The following is a 25,359-nucleotide window of genomic DNA, read 5'->3' on the forward strand; positions in this document are numbered from 1 at the left end:
TGTAGCTTTACAAATCTGTTAAAAGAATAAGGAAGGAACACATAGCCTTTCACTTACTTGCCAACTTGATTCAGTTGCACCTGAATCAGATCATGGGTTCAAACCCATCTTTAGGACATGACTGAACTTAATACTCCAGTGGAGTATCGTGGGAGTGCTGCATTATTGGAGCTCCCAACCTGCGAAAGTCCCATCCATCTGCTCATGTGCACATAAAAGATCGCATAAAGATATTCAAAGAGATCTCTTAGTGTCCTGGCCAATCTTCTCTCAATCACGAAAAACGCATCTTCTCATTGCTTTTTGTAGGTTACTGCTATACACAAAATGAATGTCACATGCACCCACATAGCAGTAGAAATAGTTCACTGCATGTGAAGCACTGTGGGACAGGATAAAATGCCAAAAAATGCAAATTATTTCCTTCTTTCAGTATTTCTAATACAAATGCATATAAAATAATGCAACAACCAAAACACCGGATTCATTAAAGCACCAGAATGATTGTAGGAAAAGGTTCCATCAATTAAATAAGTAACACAGCTTGTGCAGTACTAAGCTGTCGAGACCTGAAGAGTCCTCCCTGCTCCAAGTCTGTGCAGTGATGGAAACACGACAGTTAACCTTGGTATCCCTAGACTACCAAGTTGAGGGGGGGAAAAAAATCTATTGGAACACTTTACAAGCTTCCGCTAATGGCTATCCACTGACTCCTGCTGCATCTTTGCAGACCTCAAGGAAGAAGAGCATAAAACTCAGCCATTAATACCCCAGACTCAACAGTCTGCAGACACTCATCATCTTAACTCACAGAAGAATAAACCCTTCGAAAAAGGCAGACCCACATGAATCGCATAAGAGTGGAGAAAATAAGAAGAATTTTTGAGCACAGCAGTATTAGTACAGTGGGTCAGTAGATCATACATATCCGTATTTCGATCCAGGCTTTCTCCACTGGGGGACAGGGATGGGGGCAAACAAAAGAAAAGCACAGCAAAAAAACTAACAGCAGTGGGGGAAAAAAAACTTAAAATTCCTATTCTAAAACTCCAGTGACACACAATATTGGGAATGATAATTTTGCGCAAGTTCCAGGTGACAAATCCTGCTGGATACATAAATGACAAACAAAAATGTCAGATAACAATGGACTTGGACAAAATAAATCCCATCCCAAAATTTTTCTCCCTTTTTGGAGATGGAAGGATTTAAGTGTTAGCATCACCAACTGCTATTGATGCTAACACAACTGTGGCAAGAATTAACAGATACCAATCATGGCATGAAACCATTGGCTTCTGACATGCAAGTAGGATACTGGTGGACCAAAGTTGCATGCTTAAACAATTATGTACCACAGTTCAAGGGAATTACAGAAACAGGAAATTGAGAGAGAAAATTGCATGCAAAAAAAGACCACTACTTGTCCACATTAATATCCTATTCGAATGTATTCAACGATTCAGCAAATTGTCAAATTGGTTTTGTCATTTGGCATCATTAAATCGGCAAAATATAATCGAAGGGCCTGCACCAGCCACCTGAGAAAAGTGTGCTTGAGCAGAAATTGTTGAATTTTTACCATGCTCAAAATACATGAAATAACCCACAAAAAAGGCTCCTTGTGCAACTACCACAGTTCAGTGTCACATAACCCACACATATTTCATTTGCCAATCTCCTGGCGTGGCTATAAACACACGGTCACAAAAATAAACTCACTGTCTTCATGGACAGTCATCCATTTCCAGTATCTCTATTCCCTCCAGATTTATCCATCAAATGTACCAGACAAAACCTTTTAGTACAAAGTAACAAATTCAACCCTCAATACAACAGCTTTGTGATTCATTCAAATGCAAATGAGATAGATTTCTTTCATAAAAATAACATTTTGGGATACAGTACATGAATAATTTGAAACATGACATGTGGTCAGTGTAGCATGCTTGAGAGGAAAAAGATGACTTTGGACCAATGGTTCCCAAAGCTCTCCCCCACTGGGGTTTTCCTTGCATCATGTCTGGGTCTGTTGTAGACTAATTGATAGAGATTGATTGCTATGATTAGTCAACAACTCCATTATCGTTGTATCAAGCAACTACCAGGATGGAAGAAGACGAACTAGATGGACCTTGGTCTTTTTTTGTCTAGCAATTCCCATGTTCCTCTAAGTTCCACAAAAGCCTCTGGAATTGATCCAATGAGTAGCTACACAATACAGACCAGGATGGTCCCAGGCCCAATCCCTGGTCTGTGTCAAGGTAGCTGATCTCAGCCAAGGCCCCATACTATTACCATCCAGCTGAAAGTGCCCATGTGGAATTTCAATGAGGGCACAATCCAGCTCAGCTGTGGTTCCTCTCTTGCTCTCCCCTACATCACTTAGCCTACTTGTACTCATCTTCAAGGATCATATACTACTCGTGCCGATAGAACTGTACACAAGCAAACTGTCAAGAGCTTCAGGTGGTGAACAGGAAAAATAGTGGCTTACAAAAATACTTATTTTTCTTCCTGTCCGTATCCAGCAAGAGGCAAATCAACTTGCTTTGAGGTTTTTGACAACTTCATTCTTCAACAGATGACTATTGATTCTGCAGTAGTAATTACTTGCCTCTCCCATCAGCAGTCAGTAACTAGCGACTCCATATTAGGACCCCCTCAATTTGAGTGTGGTTTTCAAATAACATCTTTCATAGCACGTGTATTTTAATATATAATTGGTACTCAGTGCAAGCAGACAACACACTGCAGATATTAAATTTAAAATACTGTATCTTCTTAGATTGAGATTCAAACACATTCCAATTTGTTTGGAATGCGTTTGCTAAACACACCAAAAAACAATTAAATACTGAATAATGCTGGTAACTCCATTATCATTGTATCATGCTACTACCAGGATAGTAGAAGCTGAGCTGGATGGACCGTGGTCTTTTTTCATCCAGCAATTCCTATTTTCCTATGGAACCCAAGGCTATGTTTGTTGTACAATTAGACTTTGTGCAGCAAAGTAGAGCATTGTCCCTTTGAGGGCATAATATGCATTGCACAATATTCTTGTGCTTAGAAGCAGCATCAGATTTGCGTTGTGCAATGCCATGATAGATTGGCTAACATATATAGTGGGTTTCTTACTCTACCCCAACTAATATCCCACCCAATATGAACACTGTAAGGAGTTGCCAACACTAAACCATTAGTAAACAAATGTTCTGCACATGACTTTTTCTTCAACATACATCCAATGGATCATTTGAGACATCATAGCATATCAAGAAAATACTATCTACAGCAGGGGGGGGGGGGGATACACATCGAATTAAGTATTCTGCTATTAGTCTTACCTGTTCCACTCGTCCACTATTGATTTCATTTGGAAGAAATTTCTTGCCAATGGCTCTTAAATCACTCTGAGGATAAAATATTTAAATAAATCATCCCAGTACACCGTGAAACAAAGACTGTATTTTTTATATTTGTAGCTCAATATCATAACAACTTGCGTATGTAACATAACTCGTTAGCACGTTCTGAGGACAACATTGTTAAAAGATTCTGGAAATTCAGGAAGATTGTTAACCACAAGTATTGCATCATGTTCACTCTCAAAAAAATGGGTCTTAATTTCTCAATACATTGATACTTTAGAAGTGTATTGTGATTAAGTTTCACAAGGCTTCAGTAAGGTTCCCAGTACTGAACCACACTTGATGGAAACGCAAATCAGAGAGTAGGTTGCAATGGTCAATGCCAATTCACAGTGCTCCTTACCTCCTGGTCATTAAAACAAATCATGGGAAAATTGTGAGTGCTGCAAGCTGGGCATGTTGGCCTCTGCTCAATTCTCTGACCTGTGCTCCCATCAAGTGAGGCCTTCTGAAAATTGTCTCATTCCTTGGGGGTAACTAAAATCCTTTTGCCTAGGAAAGTCTGAAAAGGTGAGCAAAGAAGGTCCTGGATATCAGAAATTTAAGTTAGTTATAAGGCAAGATTAAGGAAGCTGGAGGAGACCTTGATGATTTAATTGAAGTTTTCAAGATTACGAAAGGAACCGACAAAACTGATCCAGGAAATGGTTTGCAATTGTGAAGGGTTCAAATACCAAGAGACACAAGTTACAAGTTAAGGCGAGTCAGGCAAAACTTTTTCCACCCAAAGGACAAGAAAGCTGTTAAATAAATTATCAGGTTAAATAAATTATCAGGGAAGGCCACTGAAGCAGACAGTTTAAATGAATTCACAGAAGCAATTGGATGCATTTCTCAAGAGTTGAAGATCAAAGGACATGGCAAGAGGTGTGATTAATCTTTTTTTAAAAAAAAGGCAGGCTTATTGGATGTACAGGCTATTTGCTGTTCCTAAAAGTTCTCATTATTAATTCCAAATTAAAAGAAATTCTGTACGAAGAACTTTAGGTCAGAGTCTCTCAACCCTTTTTTCTTCTTTTTCCCATTTCTGTGTAACTTCCATTCTTTTTTTTTCCATGATGTGTCTTACACTTCAACTATGTCTTCATTTTCTTCTTACTGTTTTAGTCTCGACTTCTTGCCTTTATTTTCCTTCTTTTTATTTGTACATTACAAAATTTCTATATAGACAAATAAGAATCCAAAAGCATTAATAGAGGGGGTGACAGAATTTTCAGCAGAATTTGATTCAGCAAACCTCAGCATGCAAACGTTGGTCAAACGAAGTTGGGAAAGAGTGAAAAATAACTACCTACTTAGTTGGATGCACGTTGTTCTGGAAAATACCCTCCACATACCACCAGGAAGAACCCATGTTACTCGTGGGAAAGATTGTGAAAGCAACATTACTTCAAGATGTTTTAAACATCAGAGTCATCACACCTGACTCTCCCTCCAAATCCATACGAGGGGCATGACTCTTCTTGGTGGTAGCAGTTTTTCCAAAAAACACAAAGACATATACCAAAATACAGTAACATGGCAAGAAAATTACTGATAAAAAATTAACTACATACTTATCTCGGCAGCATAGTAGTACTATATATTAACCCAAAGCTACTGAGTGGAAATTCACAGGTTCAAACACACTCCCATGCCACTCAGTTTCCAATTAAGCCTCCAAGTAGCTGGCTAGAGGGCACTGGCTCAAGTCAAATAACAGCAGTGTGTTTTATACCTGCCAAGCAATGCCACAAAACATGCACTCCACTGGCATTTTGCAAGCCTCTAGAGACAAATCCACTTACTTTCCAGGTTCTAGGAATGAAAAACAAATAATGGCTTGGTTTTACAGTCAGAGGATTACTATGGCCTACTTCAGGATAATTGTAAACAATTTTACAACACCAAGTTATAGTCCAGCAATTTTATTTTAAATTCACAAGCTTTCGGAGGCTTCCTCCTTCGTCAGGTAAATGTATACTTCAGGATAGGCAGAATATAAATTCATTCCACCTCTAAAAGAATAACTCCCTCTTAAAACTATATGGAACTTGAACGCTATTTTGCAAGGTATTTCGCCTGGGGTTTAATTACCACCTTACCCTCATGTTCCTGTGATCCTACCTCAGATGATAAGAGTAGGCTCAAAATCTCCCAACCATAGAACCCACAAATACACATTACTGTTCCCATGTGCTGCCTCTCTTTCTGTCTGCAGTTCACCACAAAAAAAGCACAATTGTAACATATTTATATAAAATTCATCACTTGCCCGAAGTAAAAGCTTTAAGAATTCAATCTTCAGCTTCTTTCTCAGACTTTTGGAAAAAACAAAGCAGCTCTCAAATCCTCAAAGGATAAGTGGGCACAGCCACTTATTGACGCACAGATTGCACGCTGGATAATTCTCAGAATGCATTGATGTGACAAAGTTCTCTGAACTGTTGAGGTAAAAATGTTTTGCCGAAGCCCAAGCTTTTGGGCGAGGCCGAGGCCTTCTTTAATTAAAATATTAAACAACAAAAAAGATAATTCAATGGATAAATCTAACCATTTTAGTATGAAAGATGCAATGTTTTGAATTTTTGTTCAAACCTGTTTTTAAGCACACTAAAAATTGCAATTACTAAGAAAAAAAAGTGGATGAAAACAAACTTTCATAAAATATTTTGTGCAATTTGTGGGAACCTGGTGGCCAGATTGCACAATCAGTGATATCCTCTCACTACAAAGTGACAGCGATTATGTGCCACATAGCATACCTTTAACATTGAAAATACCCATAGGATCAACAGGTGCTACAGGTGCACCCAATTTTAATATGCAGATGTCTGGTCAGGAAAGGCAGAATGATCTAATGGTCAACTGGATAAGAACAAAAAAAGGCAAATCCTTATTTCTGCAGTCTAAATTAGCATATAAAATACAGCTGTATTTAATGTCACAGCATATACCAGCAACAAACTGCAATCAACAGCTTGCTCCAGTCAAGTATTCTCCTGAGAAGAAATGTGACATGGTATATTACACTTATAAAACTATATGGGGCATAAAACAAATGAAATTGAAGTTAAGAATGCATGTGGTTAACATTGTACACAGCAACACTTACAAACATGGTTGAAACAAAAATTGACAGAAAAACTATCACATCAATCCCACAATATGATCAAACAAGTAAATATCAATAAAATCATCTTTCAAATGACTTACATTTAGTGCAATGTGGATGATGTCCTTTACATCAAGTTTAGTGGAAGAACTGGTGCAAGCTTCAATTCCTTCTTGAGAAAGATACCTAGTAAAAAGAAAAACCCTGCATTTATATAGCACATTTTATGACCTCAAGGCATCCCGAAGCACTTCACAATAAATGTATTTTCTTTGAAGTGTCGTCACTTTTTCTGTAGGCAAACTCAACAGCCAATTTTCAAACAAGGTCCCACAATTTAATGAATGACCAGTTAGTTTGGTGATATTGATTATGGGATGAATGTTGGCCAGGACCCCAGAAGAACTCTTCTTTGAAAAAGTACCATGGCATCTTGTATGCCCACCTGAACAGACAGACAGACAGTGCCAAGGTTTAACATCACAGCAACAAAATGGCACTCTGACAGTCGAGCACTCCTTCAGTAGAACACTGAAGTATTAGCCTGAACTATGTGCTGAAGTCCAGTTTCTAACTCAGAGGCAAGAATGCTACCACTGAGCTAAACATACATAAGAGTACAAAACGTGAGCTTAAGGTAGCTTTGAATACTTATGGTCAAAGCAAGGGGAATTTCTACCATCTGAAAATATATTTTCCATGTTGTAAATGATAAACACTAAATGCCAACTATTGCTCAAGAATAGGAATGCTAGTACAATATTGAAACTAAAAACTAACCAGAATTTTGCAGAATAAATTTAACCTTGAGGGCTGTCCACAGAAACACACACTGGCTGGGGGAGGGGGTTCAGCTGATCAGACAAAACATACATACGCTCCCTATGTTTTATGCTGCAGCAGCTCTTTTTAAAAAATTTAATATAAAAAAGACTGCCTTCAAACCAACAGCAGAAGAATAAAGTGGAATTGTGGACACAATCAAGTGTATCCCCCAAAGGGCAACACCACTATATTTTTTTTCAGAAAGGGGTTGGTCCATCCAAACTAATTTGTTTTTAACAAAAGTAACTAAAATAAATCAAGGGGGTCAAATGAGGTGATAACAAGTAATTACATGCAACGGCCATCAGTCACAGAAAACATTGTGCAAACTGGTCAACACTATGTGTTGATGCTCTAAAGTCACCCGGGTGCAAACTCAACTCAAAAGGTGGGGAAGCAGTCGGAGGAAACCTGCAATTTTAAGCTCCCAGACCGACAGATGGCACTGGGAGAACTCCCTGTTGGCATCCAGAGTCCGCACGGCCGCTGTCATGGCCTGCATGGACTCATTTGAGAGCTGTGCTTGAAGCTCAATGAAGGCTGCCACTCTCTCCATCGAACACATTCGTGCACTTACTTGTGCCACCAATCCATTAGCGATGGAGTTGGACTCCTCCATCCTCTGCGCTATTGTGGAGAGTATGCGTGACACGTTCTCCATTACCTCGTAAAGGTGGAGCTGTACCTCCATCATTCTCAATTTCAATGACATCCCCGGGGTTCAGCATCTGTGTCCAGCTGAGCAGTGCACCCCCTGACACAGACTCCCCACAGCCGCCCCTGCCACCAATGTCTGCTCGTGCACACTTGTGAATGTTGAATCACCAGGTGACAACATGTTCTATCACCAGTGGGTTGCTAGCCTCTCCATCTCCAATGAACAGGCATGCAACCATTCGACTGATGTCCATCGCCTCCTCCTCCGCATCTGAAAATGGTACTATTTCTGGTGGCCCACCTCCATTGCTACTCCTCTCCCTTGCATTTGCGCTCTCTTCTCCTACAAGGGGAGAAAGAACAGACCTGTGAGTAACTGACGGTGACGTGGTCACCCGATGGATGCACTGCTTTCAGTGAGGCTGACAATGAAACCAATGCATCAGAGGGTGACAATCAGACAGATTCATCACATTGCAACAGGATTCGGGTGAGTGGCTGTGGTGGGTTCACAAATGGGGAAGTGCATAGAAAGTGAAGATAAGTTGATGAGACTTAAGTGGATGTGAAGAATGATGTGATGAAGAAGGCTTACCAACTCAGTGAGGGAGGGGGGTTCTTTTCACAGGATGTAGGTGAATCATCAAAAATACCTGGTTAAGTCAGTAAATCACTTTCTGCATTGCACCCATAACCTGGGCATTGTGCTCCTGCTGCTGAGCTCCTCTGCCACCTCCAGCCACGCCTTCTTAGTGGCAGAAGCAGACCGCTTTCTCCTGTCAGCTGGATAGAGAACTTCCCTCCTGCTTCTGACACCAGCCAGTAGAAACTAAAGGAAAGCGTCGCTGATACGGGGTGCTGCCGTGGCTCTTCAGTGGTGCATTTTCAATGCTCCTCCTTTCTCCTTCAAAATCCATTTGCACTTGCCCTTCAAATACTCCAGTTCACACCACTTCATGCGGATGCGCAGTACGCCCGCTGCGCAGCTTGGAAAGGCGAAACGCGAAAGTGAAATTAAGGCCCCTCAATTGAGTTGCAAATGCTCAAACCAACACTCAAAATTTTTTTCTGTTTTCCACATGACTAATCACCCACCCACTTACTTCCCACCGCCATGCTAAAATCCCAAGTAGCCCTCAGCAGCTCCCTTCCCATTCCCTCCTCCATCATTCATGCTTCTCCCAAACACCATTCCCATTGCATCCTGTACCCCTTCATCTTCCCACTACCCCCACCCCTTCCTACTAACCACTACCTCTCACCTCCCAATTACCTGCTCAACCCCTGTATCCACCCCTCCCCCTCATTCCACTGTCACTCACTTCACTTTTAACCCTCCAGCCATCCCCCCACTCCCAAGCACAGGTGGAGAGATGCAGAGGCCTCCTCACTCTTAACCTGCTCCCCCCTCCGCTGCCTTGCTATACATTTCCCTCCGAGGCTTTGTTTGCTTTCAAAATTCAATCAAATGTTTTTTTAAAAATCAAACTACCAATTATATTTTCTAACTTAAAACATAGGGGAGATAATTAGTTGGCTTCACAACTAATTGACAATTACAACATGAAGGACACTCTCACATACCACCCCCCCTCTCTGACCCCAGTCGGTCTCTGATTAATACACTTAGTTTATAGAACTTAAAAGCTACGACAAGTGTATAATTAGTACACTATCAAACAGACGCACTTAAAATAAAATTTGAAATTTACCTCAATAAAGTTTTTGTAATTTGTCCTCCAGCTGCAGACTCAAACCAAGTGTTTTTAATTGCAGTTAGTTGTTTTATAACCAGGAAAAACATGATGAAGGGCTAAGTGCTCTAAATGGAAACACCCTATTACAATGCCACCTACAGACATGATGTGGAGATGCCGGTGATGGACTGGGGTTGACAATTGTAAACAATTTAACAACACCAAGTTATAGTCCAACAAATTTATTTTAAATTCCACAAGCTTTCGGAGGCTTCCTCCTTCCTCAGGTGAATGGTGTGGAAATGAAATTTTCGAATCCTTCGCATTTGAAAATCACAGAACAATGCCTGGTGATTACTGCCCGTTGCCAAGGCAATCACAGTGAGCAGACAGAAAGGTGTCACCTAAAAGGCCACCGAATATACAAACCCCCCAAAAAAAAAGAGAAGGAAGACAGTCAATGACCCCTTATATTAAAAACAGATAACATTTGTTCGCTGGTGGGGTTACGTGTAGTGTGACATGAACCCAAGACCCCGGTTGAGGCCGTCCTCATGGGTGCGGAACTTGGCTATCAATTTCTGCTCGACGATTTTGCGTTGTCGTGTGTCTCGAAGGCCGCCTTGGAGTATGCTTACCCGAAGGTCGGTGGCTGAATGTCCACGACTGCTGAAGTGTTCCCCGACAGGGAGAGAACCCTCCTGTTTGGCGATTGTTGCGCGGTGTCCGTTCATCCGTTGTCGCAGCGTCTGTATGGTCTCGCCAATGTACCATGCTCTGGGGCATCCTTTCCTGCAACGTATGAGGTCGACAACGTTGGCCGAGTCACAGGAGTATGAACCGTGCACCTGGTGGGTGGTGTCCTCTCGTGTGATGGTGGTATCTGTGTCGATGATCTGGCATGTCTTGCAGAGGTTACCGTGGCAGGGTTGTGTGGTGTCGTGGACGCTGTTCTCCTGAAAGCTGGGTAATTTGCTGCGAACGATGGTTTGTTTGAGGTTGGGTGGCTGTTTAAAGGCGAGTAGTGGAGGTGTGGGGATGGCCATAGCGAGGTGTTCGTCATCATTGATGACATGTTAAAGGCTGCGGAGAACATGGCGTAGTTTCTCCGCTCCGGGGAAGTACTGGACGACAAAGGGTACTCTGTTGGTTGCGTCCCGTGTTAGTCTTCTGAGGAGGTCTATGCGATTTTTCGCTGTGGCCCGTCGGAACTGTCGATCGATGAGTCGAGCATCATATCCCGTTCTTACTAGGGCGTCTTTCAGCGTCTGTAGGTGTCCATCGCGTTCCTCCTCGTCTGAGCAGACCCTGTGTATTCGCAGGGCCTGTCCACAGGGGATGGCCTCTTTGACGTGGTTAGGGTGGAAGCTGGAAAAGTGGAGCATCGTGAGGTTGTCCGAGGGCTTGCGGTAGAGTGAGGTGCTGAGGTGCCCGTCTTTGATGGAGATTCGTGTGTCCAAGGAGTAGTCCATGGTGAGCTTGATGGTGGGATGGAACTTGTTGATGTTATCGTGTAGTCTCTTTAGTGATTCCTCACCGTGGGTCCATAGAAAGAAAATGTCGTCGATGTATCTGGTGTATAGTGTTGGTTGGAGGTCCTGTGCAGTGAAGAAGTCCTGCTCGAACTTGTGCATGAAAATGTTGGCGTATTGGGGTGCGAATTTGGTCCCCATGGCTGTTCCGTGTGTTTGGGTAAAGAACTGGTTATCGAAGGTGAAGGCATTGTGATCCAGGATGAAGCGGGTGAGTTGTAGGATGGCGTCTGGAGATTGGCTGTTGTTGGTGTTGAGTATTGATGCTGTCGCAGCGATGCCGTCATCGTGGGGGATACTGGTGTAGAGTGCCGAGACGTCCATCGTGGTGAGAAGTGTTCCTGGTTCAACAGGTCCGTGGGTACTGAGTTTTTGTAGAAAGTCTGTAGTGTCGCGACAGAAGCTGGGGGTTCCCTGCACGATGGGTTTCAGGATGCCCTCGATGTATCCAGAGAGGTTCTCACACAGGGTTCCGTTGCCTGATACGATAGGACGTCCGGGTGTGTTGGCTTTGTGTATCTTTGGGAGGCAGCAGAAGTCTCCCATGCGGGGAGTACGTGGGATGAGAGTGCGTAGGATGTTTTGAAGGTCTGGATCGAAGGTCTTGATCAGTTTGTTGAGCTGATGGGTGTGTTCTTTGGTCGGGTCTGTGGGTAACCGTCTGTAGTGTTCCTGGTTGTCCAGTTGTCGGTATGCTTCTGACAGTTGTCCGCTCTGTTCTGTATGACGATGGCTCCTCCTTTGTCCGCTGGTTTGATGACGATGTTGCGGTTGGTCTTGAGAGCTTTGATGGCGTTGCGTTGTGCTCGGGTGACATTCTGGACTGTCTTCCGAGTGCGGCTGAGAATCTGGCATAGACGCATTTCCTGACAGCTTGAGCTGTCAGGACATCTGAAAACACCATGGAAACACCACGATCTTGTATGAAGAGAGGAGCCGTCATCATGGGCAGCTCGACCAATCAGAATAACTGCTCCACACGAAAGTCAGCCCAACCAATAATGAGCATCTCCAACAGGGCACAGGGGCGAGTCTGGCAGGTCTCGTTGTGCAAGTCAACATTGTCAATGATGAGTCTGATGAAATCAAAATATCAGAACTGCGGGACAAAAACCTAAAGCTTGCTCTAAGATGCACTGTTTCTGATAAAGTCTTGCCACAATTTCAAATTTTGGTGAAAGAGAAAGACTGCAAAGTATCGCAATGAATGTTGCTAGATGTTGTTACATTTACCTGTACTGTTTGTACGGCATTTTCTACTAAAATTAGTGTATGTGGATAAACTGATGTCACTGTAGCCTCACCTTTGGCTAGTCAGCGATTTTTACTCGAATTACTATAAAGCAGTATATTCAAGTCTTCAAATCATCCTGGTCACTCCTTTCTGAACCTTATCCAATTAATCAATATCTTTTTGAACACAAAATGACCAAAACTATGCACAATATTCCAAATGTGGCCTCATCAACAAGGTTAGAATTATTTTAACTTCCAGTCAAATTTGTTGAGGTACATCTTATTTTCTTTATGCAGTTTCCATAACAACAGAATCCAAGTTTATTCAATGTTTGAATACCTCAGTATTCCTGCCTCATTCTCTAGATGTGGTTTAACTCCCACAGTTCAGGCAATACTCAAATACGCAACAGCAAAAATTCACAAAGAGGTCATTGTTTAAAGAGAGTTTGATGTTTTGGGAGCCATCGCAATAATACGAAAAAAAAATTTAAATTAAATTTGAACACAAAAAAATACAACCAGTAGCTCTAAGTTATGCCATAGATAAGCAAAAAGCAGGAAAGGAAAAAGTTGTGCATGGACGATGAGCTACAATTCAAAATTTTCAGGCCACACACAATGGTAGAATGCCTCTTCATTCTCAGTTTGTCTCCAGTTTTCATGTATGGTCTAGTGCTAGAGATTAAAATAAATAATGCTAGTAAAAGGGAAAGAAGAAATATCTTGTAAAAGCAAGTATTAATCAGAGTCTGAGTCGACAGTTTGCTCCAATTAAATAGGTACAGGAGGAACAGGAGTCACAATTTTCAGTTGTCTAAGGCCAGATCTAGGTTAGATGTTAGGAGGTAGTTCTTTTCTCACAGAATAGTGGACCTCTGGAACAGGCTGCCGGCTCGTGCAGTGGACGCTGATTCACTGAATTCCTTCAAGTAAGAGCTGGACCTATTTCTGGCTGGGACGGAGGTCACCTCTTACAAAAAGGTAGGTGATGTAATGCATAGAATTATCAGGGCCACAGTGATCTCCTGGACTAGTTTTAATCGCCTCGGGAGGTCAGAGAAGAATTTCCCAGATTCTTTTTCCCCCAAATTGGCCTGGGTTTTTAATCTGGTTTTTCGCCTCTCCCAGATGACATGGTTTTGAGTGTGGTGGGGAGTGGAAATATTATGATACATAAGGTAACACAATTGTGTGGGACAGGCCGGATGGACCAGAGGGTCTTTTCCTGTCCGTCATTGTTCGTATGTGCCCACAAGTGATGTTGATTAATCAAGCCGGTAAGCAAAAATCTTGCAGTTAAAATGATCTCCTCATAACCATACAGCATCCTGTCTCAACTACATCCATCTTCACAAGCAAGAGTCGATTAAAGGCAATCTATGAAAAAACAAATTTCCATAGCTACCTTAACCTCTAAGAAAAAAAAATGCAAAGGAAAATGTGCCGTACCAGATGACACTGTTGTCCGAAGCGAACAAAGTTTTTTTCTAATTGTTACAGCTAAGTTGCAAACTCTCTGTAAATCCCTGTCCTGAGAATTAAAACCGCTGGAATTTCAGATGGATACCATACTCCATACCCAAGGAAAAATATACAGTACAATTTTGCATGTATACTCCAAGTCAAAGATCAAGGAAACTGATGTACAGTAATTTTTTAAAAAGCACACTGAATTGATATTCTGTCCATTGGAATAGTTGAGGTAACTTAAGATAATCAATTTATACTGTAAATAATGTGGGAAGTGGATATATTTTTCATTTCAGTTTTGGATCATAAAGGCAAATGTTCAAAATTTGTCTTCCCAATGAGTGATGTATGTAGGATAAAAGTTTAAGAGCTTTACAAAGCATTTTAGTAAAGATTAATGATAGGCAAATGACATTTTTTTTAACAGTTGCACTGTAGATGGGTTTCTTTCAGATTTCATTTATACATATGAAATTTACATACAACTAATGGATTACCCATGGCATTGCTCAGTCAATAGGAGGATATGCTGTTTACAACAGGGGTATTATGTCTTAGAATTATACAGCACAGAAGGAGGCCATTTGGCCCACTGCGTCTGTGCCGGCTCTTTGAAAGAGCTATCCGATTCGTCCCACATCCCTGCTCTTTCCCCATAGCCTTGCAAATTTTTCCTTTTCAAGTACATATCCAATTTCCTTTTGAAAGTTACTATTCAATCTGTTTCCACCACCCTTTCAGGTAGTGAATTCCAGATCATAACAAATCACTGCTCAAAAAATTTCTAATCGCCCCCTGGATTTTTTGCTAACGATCTTAAATCTGTATCCTCTAGTTACCGACCCACCTGCCAGTGGGAACAGTTTTTTCCAATCTAATTTTCTATCAAAACCCCTCATAATTTTGAACACTCCTATTAAATCCCCCCTTAACCTTCTCTGCTCTTCGGAGCTCACAGCTTCTTTAGTCTCTCAACATAACTGAACTCCCTCATCCCTGGTACCATTCTGGTAAATCTCCTCTGCACCCTCATTCCTGAAGTGTGGTGCCCAGAATTGGAGACAGTACTCAAACTGAGGCCTAACCAGTGATTTATAAAGGCTTACCATAACTTGCTTGCTTTTGGACTCGATGCCTCGATTTATAAAGCCAAGAATCCCAAACGCTTTTTTAACAACCTTATCAACTTGTCCACACTTTCAAAGATCTGAAAACTTTGAAATTATGCCCTACATACCTAGCCAGGTGATTAATATATATCAAAAAGTGAAGTGGTCCTAATATCGACCAGTGGGGGACACCACTGTATACTTCCCTCCAGTCTGATAAATAACCGTTAACCACTGTTGTAACACATATTGTATTCTCAAGTCCACTAAAAAGAAAGAACCAGCATTTACAAAGTGCCTTTCACTATCTCAGGACATCGGAAAGCATTTCACAACCAATGAAGTACTTATGAAATGTAGTCACTGTTGTAATGTCGGAAATATGGCAGCCAATGTGCGTACGGCAAGGTTCCAAAAACAATAATGAGATAATGACCAGATAATTTGCTTTAGTGATGTTGGTTGAAGGATAAATATTGGCCAGGACACCATGGAGAACTCCCCTGCTTTTCTTCGAATAGTGCCATGGGAACTTTTACATCCACCTGAGAGGGAAGGCGGTGCCTCGGTTTAATGTCTCATCCGAAAGATGGCACCTCCAACAGTGCAGCATTGCCTCAATATTGCACTGAAGTGTCAGCCAGGAATATGTGCTCAAGGCACTGATTAACACATCAAATTATGTGTTCATGACATAATGTTTTGAATTCTTATAAGCTTTGGGTACCAAATCCTGTGATTCTGTCCATTTTCCAAGAAAAATATAAATTAGTATTATTGTATATTCCTTTATCCAAGTTTTATCTCTCAACTTCTTTAAAATCCAAGGTACGACGAAAGGATAGGCAAGATGTACCAGGTTGGAGATAGGTATTTGGCATTTAGCATCTTCCGATATCTATTGCAGGATATCATGGCCTGGTGCGTAACAATATTCACCCCTTGTGAACTGATTCAGATATTTGTGTCTTTCACACAAGTACTTCTTCAATTTCTCCAAAGGCAGTCTGTGCCTGATAAGAATTGATAAGCTGCTTCATTTCACAGTCAGGTGAACATACAGACTAGTAGTTAAGATCAGCCTCACTTAATTTGAACAGTACAACTTATCTTTGCATAATAATGAAAAATAAAGAATACGCCACCATTCCCCATCAGCGTCCAGGGCTCACGCCTGAAACAGGAGGATCTAAATGCTGTATTCAAGAAATACAGTTTTGCATGAAAAGGTTGCAATCCCAATAACATTGAAATAGGACTGCTTCCATTAAGTCTGGTGGTTCACAGCTGTTCCTGAATTACTGTTGGTTTAATAATTCTATAAAATATTTCAGTCTGCAAGTACACCTGTAGAACAGTTAACAAAGAAAAACATATTTAATTTATATAGTGCTAGATAGAAACAGCAGCCACAAAGTTGCTTCCTCGCTTATGGATAAAGTAGAGGAGACTGGTTGACTCACATAGTCAAAGCACAGTGCTTATTGGACATCTTTTACATATGCTTTGTTTATATAATTAATTCTTAAAAAGATGGCTCAATACTACTTACATTAGTGGAGCCATTTCCAAACATTTATCACTGTGTACAGTTCTGCCTGATAGTTGTTTTAACTTTAGTGAAAACTTATTTTCATTTAAATCCTTCGCCTACTTTCTTAATAATGTGGGTTTACTTTATCTGTGCTATTTAATACTTTTACTATTCAATGTTTTATTTATTTCAATAACAACCCCGTAACCACCTTCTTTCTGAAGGGCTCAGTTCAAGACTTTCCACATTTTAGATCATCCCTTTTACACTTGGGATCAGTTTCTGTATCCTCTCTGAGGCATATACATCTTATTCTGGCATAATGATAAATTATAACCAAAATACAAGAATCAACCAAACAAAACTATAGGTCCAACTAAGATCGTTTCCGATAAAGAATAGGTTGTGATGCAGAACAGAAATAAACAAGATTATTCTTATAAACACTGATGCCATCAGGTCGATGGTCCAAAGTTATTCCTGAACTAGATTATTGGATTTACCTTTTTTTTAAGTCTAAAAATTTAACTGAAGAGCATGAAAGAAAAAACAAGTGCCTGATTACACCTCTCAAAAATAACACAAAACACTTCGAATTCCAGTCATCATTCTGTGGATAAACACATACAGCAGCATCTGCACTAACAGCAATAAGATGAATTTGTGGTGGTCCTGGTTAAGGAAGAAATGTTGGCCAAGACAACAAGCTGCATTTATATAGCACACAAAAACAGAAAATGTTTCTGATGAAAGGTCATCGACCTAAAACGTTAACTCTGTTTCTCTCTCCATAGATGCTGCCTGACATGCTGAGTGTTTCCAGCATTTTCTGTTTTTGTTTCAGATTTCCAGCATCCGCAGTATTTTGCTTTTGCATTTATATAGCCTTCAACATCGGAAAACATAACAAGGCGCTTCACAGGAGCGTAATAAGACAAAAATTGACACCAAGCCAAAGGAGGAGACATTAGGTCAGGTGACTAAGAGCTTGGTCAAAGAGATAAGTTTTCAGGGGGGGGGTCCTATAGGAGGAGAGGGAGGTGCAGAGGTTCAGGGAGACAATTCCATAGCTTCAGAAATACAGCAAAAGAACTCCCTGATCTTCGACGTCCTGCTTCTACGAAAGGGCTCACAGGAACTCAGTTTAACATTTCATCCAAAGAGCAGCACTTCATGTCCATCACTAAGGTACTTAAGTTATGGAGTGGGGTTGAACCCACAACCTTATAACTCCCAAGGAGAGAGTGTCATTGAGCCAAGCTGACAGCAGCATGACATTCCACATTAGCCACTTTTTCCCCCCATCACAGCAATCCCACTTTTCCTAATTATAGGAAATCTAACGTGAGTTCCCATCAACTTGTATTTATGGATTCAGCAGGGTCATAACTGGAGAAAGAAGCATCTCCAAATCTCACATCTAATTTGTTCACATGATGGGGGGGGGGGCGGGGGGGTGGTGAACAAACAACACACTTGGATATAAAGCAATAAAAACAACCCAAAAGGTGGTACAAAATCATCTAACAAAATAACCCATTGATAATATAAAATTAAAATCACTGAGGGGGGGGGGCAGAAAAGACGATCACAAATTCATAAGAATTTGCATTAACACATTTTGAGTGAGGCCTATTGTACAAATGGGACCAACTCCAGCCCACCCCGACCTGTCCATTTACATCGAAACGCGCTAACAGCGGGGCCTTCAAGCGCCGCGGGCTGAGTCACTGACAGCCCCTCCTGGTGCAAGCCAAAGCCTCACGCCGCTCGCCCGCCCGCACGCGCCACTTACCAGCCTTCCTGGGCCAGAGCCGGGCCCGCGTCAGCCATCTTCACTCGGCCGCCCTTCCCGCGAACGCTGCGCGACCGGCGCAAGAAAGGAAGACGAGCTGAGAATCACGACCACAGCTCCCGAATGAGAAATACACGAAACTCATATTAAAACCATGCAACCGCCCACGATCTCCGCTCGGGCCTCCGCTTCGCAGCCGCGTCACAACACGCAGGCCTCAACGGTCACGTCGCGAGCTCAGCAGTGATTGACAGTTAGGCTCACCAATCGACGTCAAGAGACGTCGACTCCAGCCGTCATTCATAAATTACCAACAGGTAACAAAGCGGACAGGCGGTGCGAGATGGTAACAGGTGGGTGAGAAATGGTCTGCGACTGATCCAGCTCATCGTTCAGAAAATTAAAGTTCATGTACCAGGATTCAATTTTCTTACGTGCGGACACATTTTATTTTGGTTTGTTCTCAATATTGTGCGCACAAGAAAAAAAATCAAAAGTTATAACATTACTTTGGTCACACTTTCCCGATAAGAATGTTATACTGTTTACCTCCCAATTTGGGACATACCGACAATTCACACAACGAAGCATAGAAAGTAATTGCATTTGTATGGCGCCTTGCAAACCTCAGGACGTCCTTCATAACCAATGACCTACTATTGAAGTGTAGTTATTGTTGTAATGTAGGGAAACGGAGTAGCTAATCTGCAAGCTCCCACAAACAACATTGAAATAAATGACCAGATTTTGGGCCGGATTATGCTGCATAAATAACAGTGAAGCTAACAGCGCGTTCCAGGACTCCTGACAGCCGCAGAAAGCTCACATGAGTGCCCATTTGGCAGGGTAGCAAGATGTGGAGTTGCCGGTGATGGACTGGGGTGGACAAATGTAAGGAATCTTACAACACCAGGTTATAGTCCAACAGTTTTATTTGAAAATCACAAGCTTTCGGGGGCTTTCTTCACCTGACGAAGGAGAAAGCCTCCGAAAGCTTGTGATTTTCAAATAAAACTGTTGGACTATAACCTGCTGTTGTAAGGGTAGGAAGAGGCAGACAATGTAAGAATCCTCCAGGAGTGTGTTGCTCACTAACAGGTGAAAGAACAGGTTTCCAGGACATCCTTACGATTTTGACAAAAGGATGTCTTTTTTTTAATGGTTTCCCACCCGACAAGATGGCCTGATTGACAGGCTGGTCTCAGTCAGGCAGGATACGAGGAAGGAAGGGGTAAGTGTTCAGTTAAGTCTTAGATTCGATGGATGGGAGGGTGGGATGGGGGCATTGGCGGGTATGGGGCATTGGCAGACATGGCGGCATCGGTGGACATGGAGGGCTTCGGGGGCATTGGCAGGCATGGGGCATTGGTGGGCATGGGGGCATCGGTGAGCACGGGGATCACCGGATAGGAATTAATCATGGGGCGGGGTGGGGGACAGTCATCAGGGGGGGGGGGGGTCAGTCATCAGGGGTGAGTCATCAGGCTCAGTCATCGGGGGTCAGTCACCGAGTGGGAGTGTCGGGATCGGGGGTCACTCACCGAGGGGGGCGGGGGCAGGATCGCGGGTCACCGCGGGGTCGCTATCGTTGAGGGGAGTGTCGCAATCGGTGGGGGGGTCGTGATCGTTGTGGGAGTCGCGATCATTGGGGGAGTCATGATCGTTATTGGGGGTCGCGATGGCAATCGTTGGGGGGGTCGCTGCAGGAAGCCTTATTGGGCCTGGGGGAGACACTCCTGCTCCTCCGGGCCCACAAGCTGTGCTACAAAGGCACTGACCTGCAGTTTCAGGCCTTCTCGCCTCCTCTCACGCAGTGTGAAGGAGAAGGCAGGGAATCCCGGCCCCCAGAGGCTAAAATCACAATATCTGAAAAAATGGAGGCCCGCAGCCTCCTTGAAAGGTTGTAGTGACCAACCCGCCTCCTGAGAACGGGTTGGTTATCCGCCCCTCGTCCCGTCCCCGTGAAAACCAGAAATGGGCAAGTTGGAGGCGAGTTGGGGGTAGGTTTGACATTGTTGCAATTTTTAATGCCCCCGGCCCTCAACCCACCAGTTTTTCCAGGCTAAAATCATGCCCAATATATTTGGATTTTCAAAAGGCCTTCAATAAAGTACCGTATTGTAGACTCATGACTAAAGTCAAAGCATGTGGAGGCAGGGGACAGGGAGCAGAATGGATAGCAAGCTGGCTGCAAAACAGAAAACAGAGTGTAGGAGTTAAGGGTAGCTACTCAAGCTGGCAAAAGGTGGAAAGTGGTGTTCCACAGGGATCAGTGCTGGGACCACTGCTGTTCAAAATTTACATTAACAATTTGGATTTGGGAATCGGAAGTACAATTTCAAAATTTGCGAATGACACGAAATTGGAGGGTGTAGCTAATACTAAGGAAGACTGCGTCAAAATGCAATAAGACTTTAATAAACTTGCAGAATGGGAGTGTAATTGGCAAATTAATTTCAATTATAGGTAAGTGTAAGATGGTGCATTTTCAAAGGAAGAATAAGGAAGCTACATAATGTTTGAATAATAAGCGTCTAAATGGGGTAGAGGAGAAAAGGAATCTCGGGGTACAGATACACAAATCACTAAAAGTATTGACATCGGTTAATAAGGCCATGACAAAGGCAAACCAAGCACTGGGGTTCATTTCTGGAGGGAGAGAATTGAAAAGCAGAGAAATTATGTTAAACATGTCAAGAACCTTGGTTGGACCACACTTGGAATACTCTGTACTGTTCTGGACTACATATTATAAAAAAGATGTCGAGGCATTGGAGAAGGCGCAAAAAAGATTCACAAGGATGATACCAAAACTGAGAGGATAGACAATACCCCAGCATAAACAACTGGAGCTCTTTTCTCTAGAAAAGAGAGGACTAAGAGGTGACTTGATCGAGGTCTTTAAGATAATGAAAAGTCTTGATAGGATAGATGTAGAGAAAATGTTTCCACTTGCGGGGAAGTCCAAAACGAGAGGTCATAAATACATGATAGTCACTAATAAATTCATTAGAGAATTCAGGAGAAACTTCTTAATCCAAAGAGTGGCAAGAATGTGGAATGCGCTATCACAAGCAGTAGATGAGACAAATAGCATAGATGCATTTAAAGGGAAGCTAGATAAGCACACGGGAGAAAGGAATAGAAGGATATGTTGATATGGTTAGGTGAAGAGGAGTGGGAGGAGACTCATGTGGAGCATAAACACCGGCATGGACCTGTTGGGCCAAATGGACTGTTTCGGTGCTGTAGACTCGATGTAAGTCGATATAAATAGTAAAAGGGTAGTCAAAGGAAGGGTGGGGCCGATTAGGGACAAAAAAGGCATTCTTTAAGTGGAGGCAGAGGGCATGGCTGAGGGACTAAATGAATACATCGCATTGGTCGTCTCTAAGGAAGAGGATGCTACCAATCTAGCAGTAAAAGAGGAGGTAGTAGGGATATTGGATAGAATAAAAATAGATAAAGACGGGCTACTTAAAAGATTGGCAATACTCAAAGTAGAAAAGTCACCTGGTCCAGATGAAATGCATCCTAGGTTACTGAGGGAAGTAAGGGTAGAAATTGTCGAGACTCTGGCCACAATCTTCCAATTCTCCTTAATTATGGGGGCAGTGCCAGAGGACTGGAGGATTGCAAATGTTACACTCCTGTTCAAAAAAGGGGAGAGAAATAAACCCGGCAATTACAGGCCAATCAGTCTAAATTCAGTGGTGGGGAAAATTTTAGATACGATAATCCAGAAAATTAATTGGCACTTGGAAAAGTATGGGCTAATAAATGAAAGTCAGCACGGATTTGTCAAATGAAAATTGCGTTTGACTAACTTGGTTGAGTTCTTTGATGAAGTAACAGAAAGGGTTAATGAGGGTAGTATGGTTGATAATGTGTGAATGGACTTACAAAAGGCATTTGATAAAGTACCATATAGGCATAGGAACATAGGAGCAGGAGTAGGCCATTCAGCCCCTTGAGCCCGCTCTGCCATTTGATAAGATCATGGCTGATCTGTGATCTAACTCCATATACCTGCCTTTGCCCATATCCCTTAATACCTTTGGTTGGCAAAAAGCTATCTATCTCAGATTTAAAATTAGCAATTGAGCTCGCATCAATTGCCGTTTGCGGAAGAGAGTTCCAAACTTCGACCACCCTTTGTGTGTAGAAGTGTTTTCTAATCTCACTCCTGAAAAGTTTGGCTCTAATTTTTAAGACTGTGCCTCCTACTCCTAGAATCCCCAACCAGCGGAAATAGTTTCTCTCTATCCACCCTACCAGTTCCCCATAATACCTTATAAACTTCGATCAGATCACCCCTTAACCTTCCACAACCCCAATTTGTGTAATCTCTCCTCGTAACTTAACCCTTGAAGTCCGGGTATCATTCTAGTAAACCTATGCTGCATTCCCTCCAAGGCCAATATGTCCTTCCGAAGGTGTGGTGCCCAGATCTGCTCACAGTACTCCAGGTGCGGTCTAACCAGGGTTTTATATAGCTGCATCATAACTTCTGCCCCCTTGTATTCTAGTCCTCTAGATATAAAGGCCAGCATTCCATTGGCCTTATTGATTATTTTCTGCACCTGTTCATGACACTTCAACGATTTATGTACCTGAACCCCTAAGTCCCTTTGGACATCCACTGTTTTTAACTTTTTACCATTTAGAAAGTACCCTGTTCTATCCTTTTTTGGTCCAAAGTGGATGACCTCACATTTGCCTACATTGAATTCCATTTGCCACAGTTTTGCCCATTCACCTAATCTATCAATATCCCTTTGTAATTTGATGTTTTCATCTACACTGCTTACAATGCCACCAATCTTTGTGTCATCGGCAAACTTAGATATGAGACTTTCTATGCCTTCACCTAAGTCGTTAATAAATATTGTGAATAATTGAGGCCCCAAGACAGATCCCTGCGGACTCCACTAGTCACATCCTGTAATAGATTTGTTGGCAAAATTAAAGCCCATGGGATTAAAGGGACAGTGGCAACATGGATACAAAATTGGCTAAGGGATAGAAAGCAGGGAGTAGTGGTAGACGGTTGTTTTTCAGACTGGAGGGAAGTACACAGTGATGTTCCCCAGGGGTCAGTATTAGGACCACTTCTCTTTTTGATGTATATTAATGACCTGGACTTGGAAATGTAATAAACAATGAGGAGGATAGTAATAGACTTCAGGAGGACATAGATAGACTGGTGGAATGGGCAGACACATGGCAGATTAAATTTAACGTAGAGACGTGTGAGGTGATACATTTTGGTAGGAAGAATGAGGAGAGGCAATATAAACTAAATGGTAAAATTTTGAAGAGTGTGCATGAATGGAGAGAACTGGGGGTGTCTGTGCTCAAATCTTTGAAGGTGGCAGGACAAGTTGAAAAGGCTGATATGGGATCCTCAGTTTTATTAATAGATGTATAGAGTACAAAAGCAAGGAAGTTATGCTAAGCCTTTATAAAACACTGGTTAGGCCTCAGCTGGAGTATTGTGTTCAATTTTGGGCACCACATTTTCGGAAGGATGTCAACGCCTTACAAAGAGTGCAAAAGGGATTTACTAGAATGGTACCAGGGATGAGGGACTTCAGTTATGTGGGGAGACTGGAGAAGCTGGGTTTGTTCTCCTTAGAGTTGAGAAGGTTAAGAGGAGATTTGATAGAGGTGTTGAAAATCATGAATGGTTTTGATAAAGTAAGTAAGGAGAAACTATTTCCAGCGGCAGAAGGGTCAGTAACCAGAGGAGACAGATTTAAGGTGATTGGCAAAAGAACCAGAGGCGCATTGAAGAAACATTTTTTTACACATATAGTTGTTATTATCTGGAATGCACTGCCGGAAAGGGTGGTGGAAACAGATTCAATAATAACTTTCAAAAGGGAATTGGATGAATACTTGAAGGGAAAAAATTTACAGGATTATGGGGAAAGAGCAGGGGAGTGGGACCAATTGGACAGCTGTACCAAAGAGCTGGCACAGACATGATGGGCTGAATGGCCTCCTTTTGTGCTGTATATGATACCATGTGTAAGAATATGGTTTGAAACAAGCATAGATAAGAATACCGGCACTTATAGCGCCAAACATCTTAGCAAGAGGGTGGATGTTAAAGGGGGGGGCAAAGTTCAACATCTCTCTGAGAAAGATAACATACAGAAACCCAAGGGGTCATAGAAAGAATGCTGAGGCATTAGAATGGTGAAACACAAGCAAAAGTCAGGAGACAGTTCATACCAAATAATTGCGAAGAAACCACGTACTAAGACCTGAATAACAGTGAAAGGCTGCGTAAACAGTAGACATAGCAGGAGACATTCAAGGATGATGTGGAACAAACTGTCCATGCAGCAGAGCTACACATAAGGTAGCCACACGAACATAGTATGACTATCATTGGTTGTTTTTCGTAGAGTCAGCACAATGGGATGTTTTATAACCAGGAAATAAGGACAGCGATGCTTACATGCAGAACAACACAGCTGAATAGTATAAAGAAAGGGCATGCTCCCTCACAAAAGTTAGAGGTCCTGAGAGGAGATGGTCGGAAGTCTATTGCTACAGGCAGTCCATGGAGGTCACTTCTGATCATCCTGCTTTGCCGGGAAAAAACAGATTATATTGATTGCTTGTCATTTAATGTAATCCGAAGACAGTTGTATTACAACTGTCGGGAAAATCCGCTAACACTACATGCAAATCGGAAAGCAACTTCCGACGACCAGTTAAGCATGGAAATCCGGAAGTTGCTATCCACGATGCCCTGCTCCTCCAAACGTTACGTGGAAACGGCGTCTCGCCATCTGATTCACCATTCAAATGTATTGAACGGCGTGAAGTTCCTGTACTTACCTCATAGATACGGACCAAACTCGCCAAAAAATGTTAGGGCTTGTCCATTCCAGTGTAAGTACCCTTTTAACAGCGTGGTAAGTCTTAATTATTGCTAAACAACTTCTCTGGCACTGAA

The 25,359-nt window shown here is 42.2% G+C and overlaps 1 protein-coding gene across 3 annotated transcripts in view; it reads right to left on the reverse strand.

Annotated features, from left to right (window-relative positions):
- Positions 1-18,632, reverse strand: part of tdrd3 (tudor domain containing 3) — a 140,985-nt gene extending 122,353 nt beyond the window's left edge. The window contains exons 1-3 of one of the 3 annotated variants that reach the window (XM_067986436.1): positions 18,387-18,630; positions 6,630-6,714; positions 3,351-3,416 (exon numbers count right to left, since the gene is read on the reverse strand). In XM_067986436.1, coding sequence (XP_067842537.1) covers positions 3,351-3,416; positions 6,630-6,714; positions 18,387-18,424 — 189 coding nt within the window. In that variant the 5' untranslated portion in view covers positions 18,425-18,630. Of the gene's footprint in view, positions 1-3,350; positions 3,417-6,629; positions 6,715-18,386 lie in introns of all 3 variants that reach the window. The other 2 variants (XM_067986434.1, XM_067986435.1) reach the window with 2 other exon arrangements.
- Between the last annotated feature and the right edge of the window lie 6,727 nt (positions 18,633-25,359).

The sequence above is a fragment of the Heptranchias perlo genome, chromosome 6, assembly GCF_035084215.1.
Source record: "Heptranchias perlo isolate sHepPer1 chromosome 6, sHepPer1.hap1, whole genome shotgun sequence".
Taxonomy (NCBI): Eukaryota; Metazoa; Chordata; class Chondrichthyes; order Hexanchiformes; family Hexanchidae; genus Heptranchias; species Heptranchias perlo.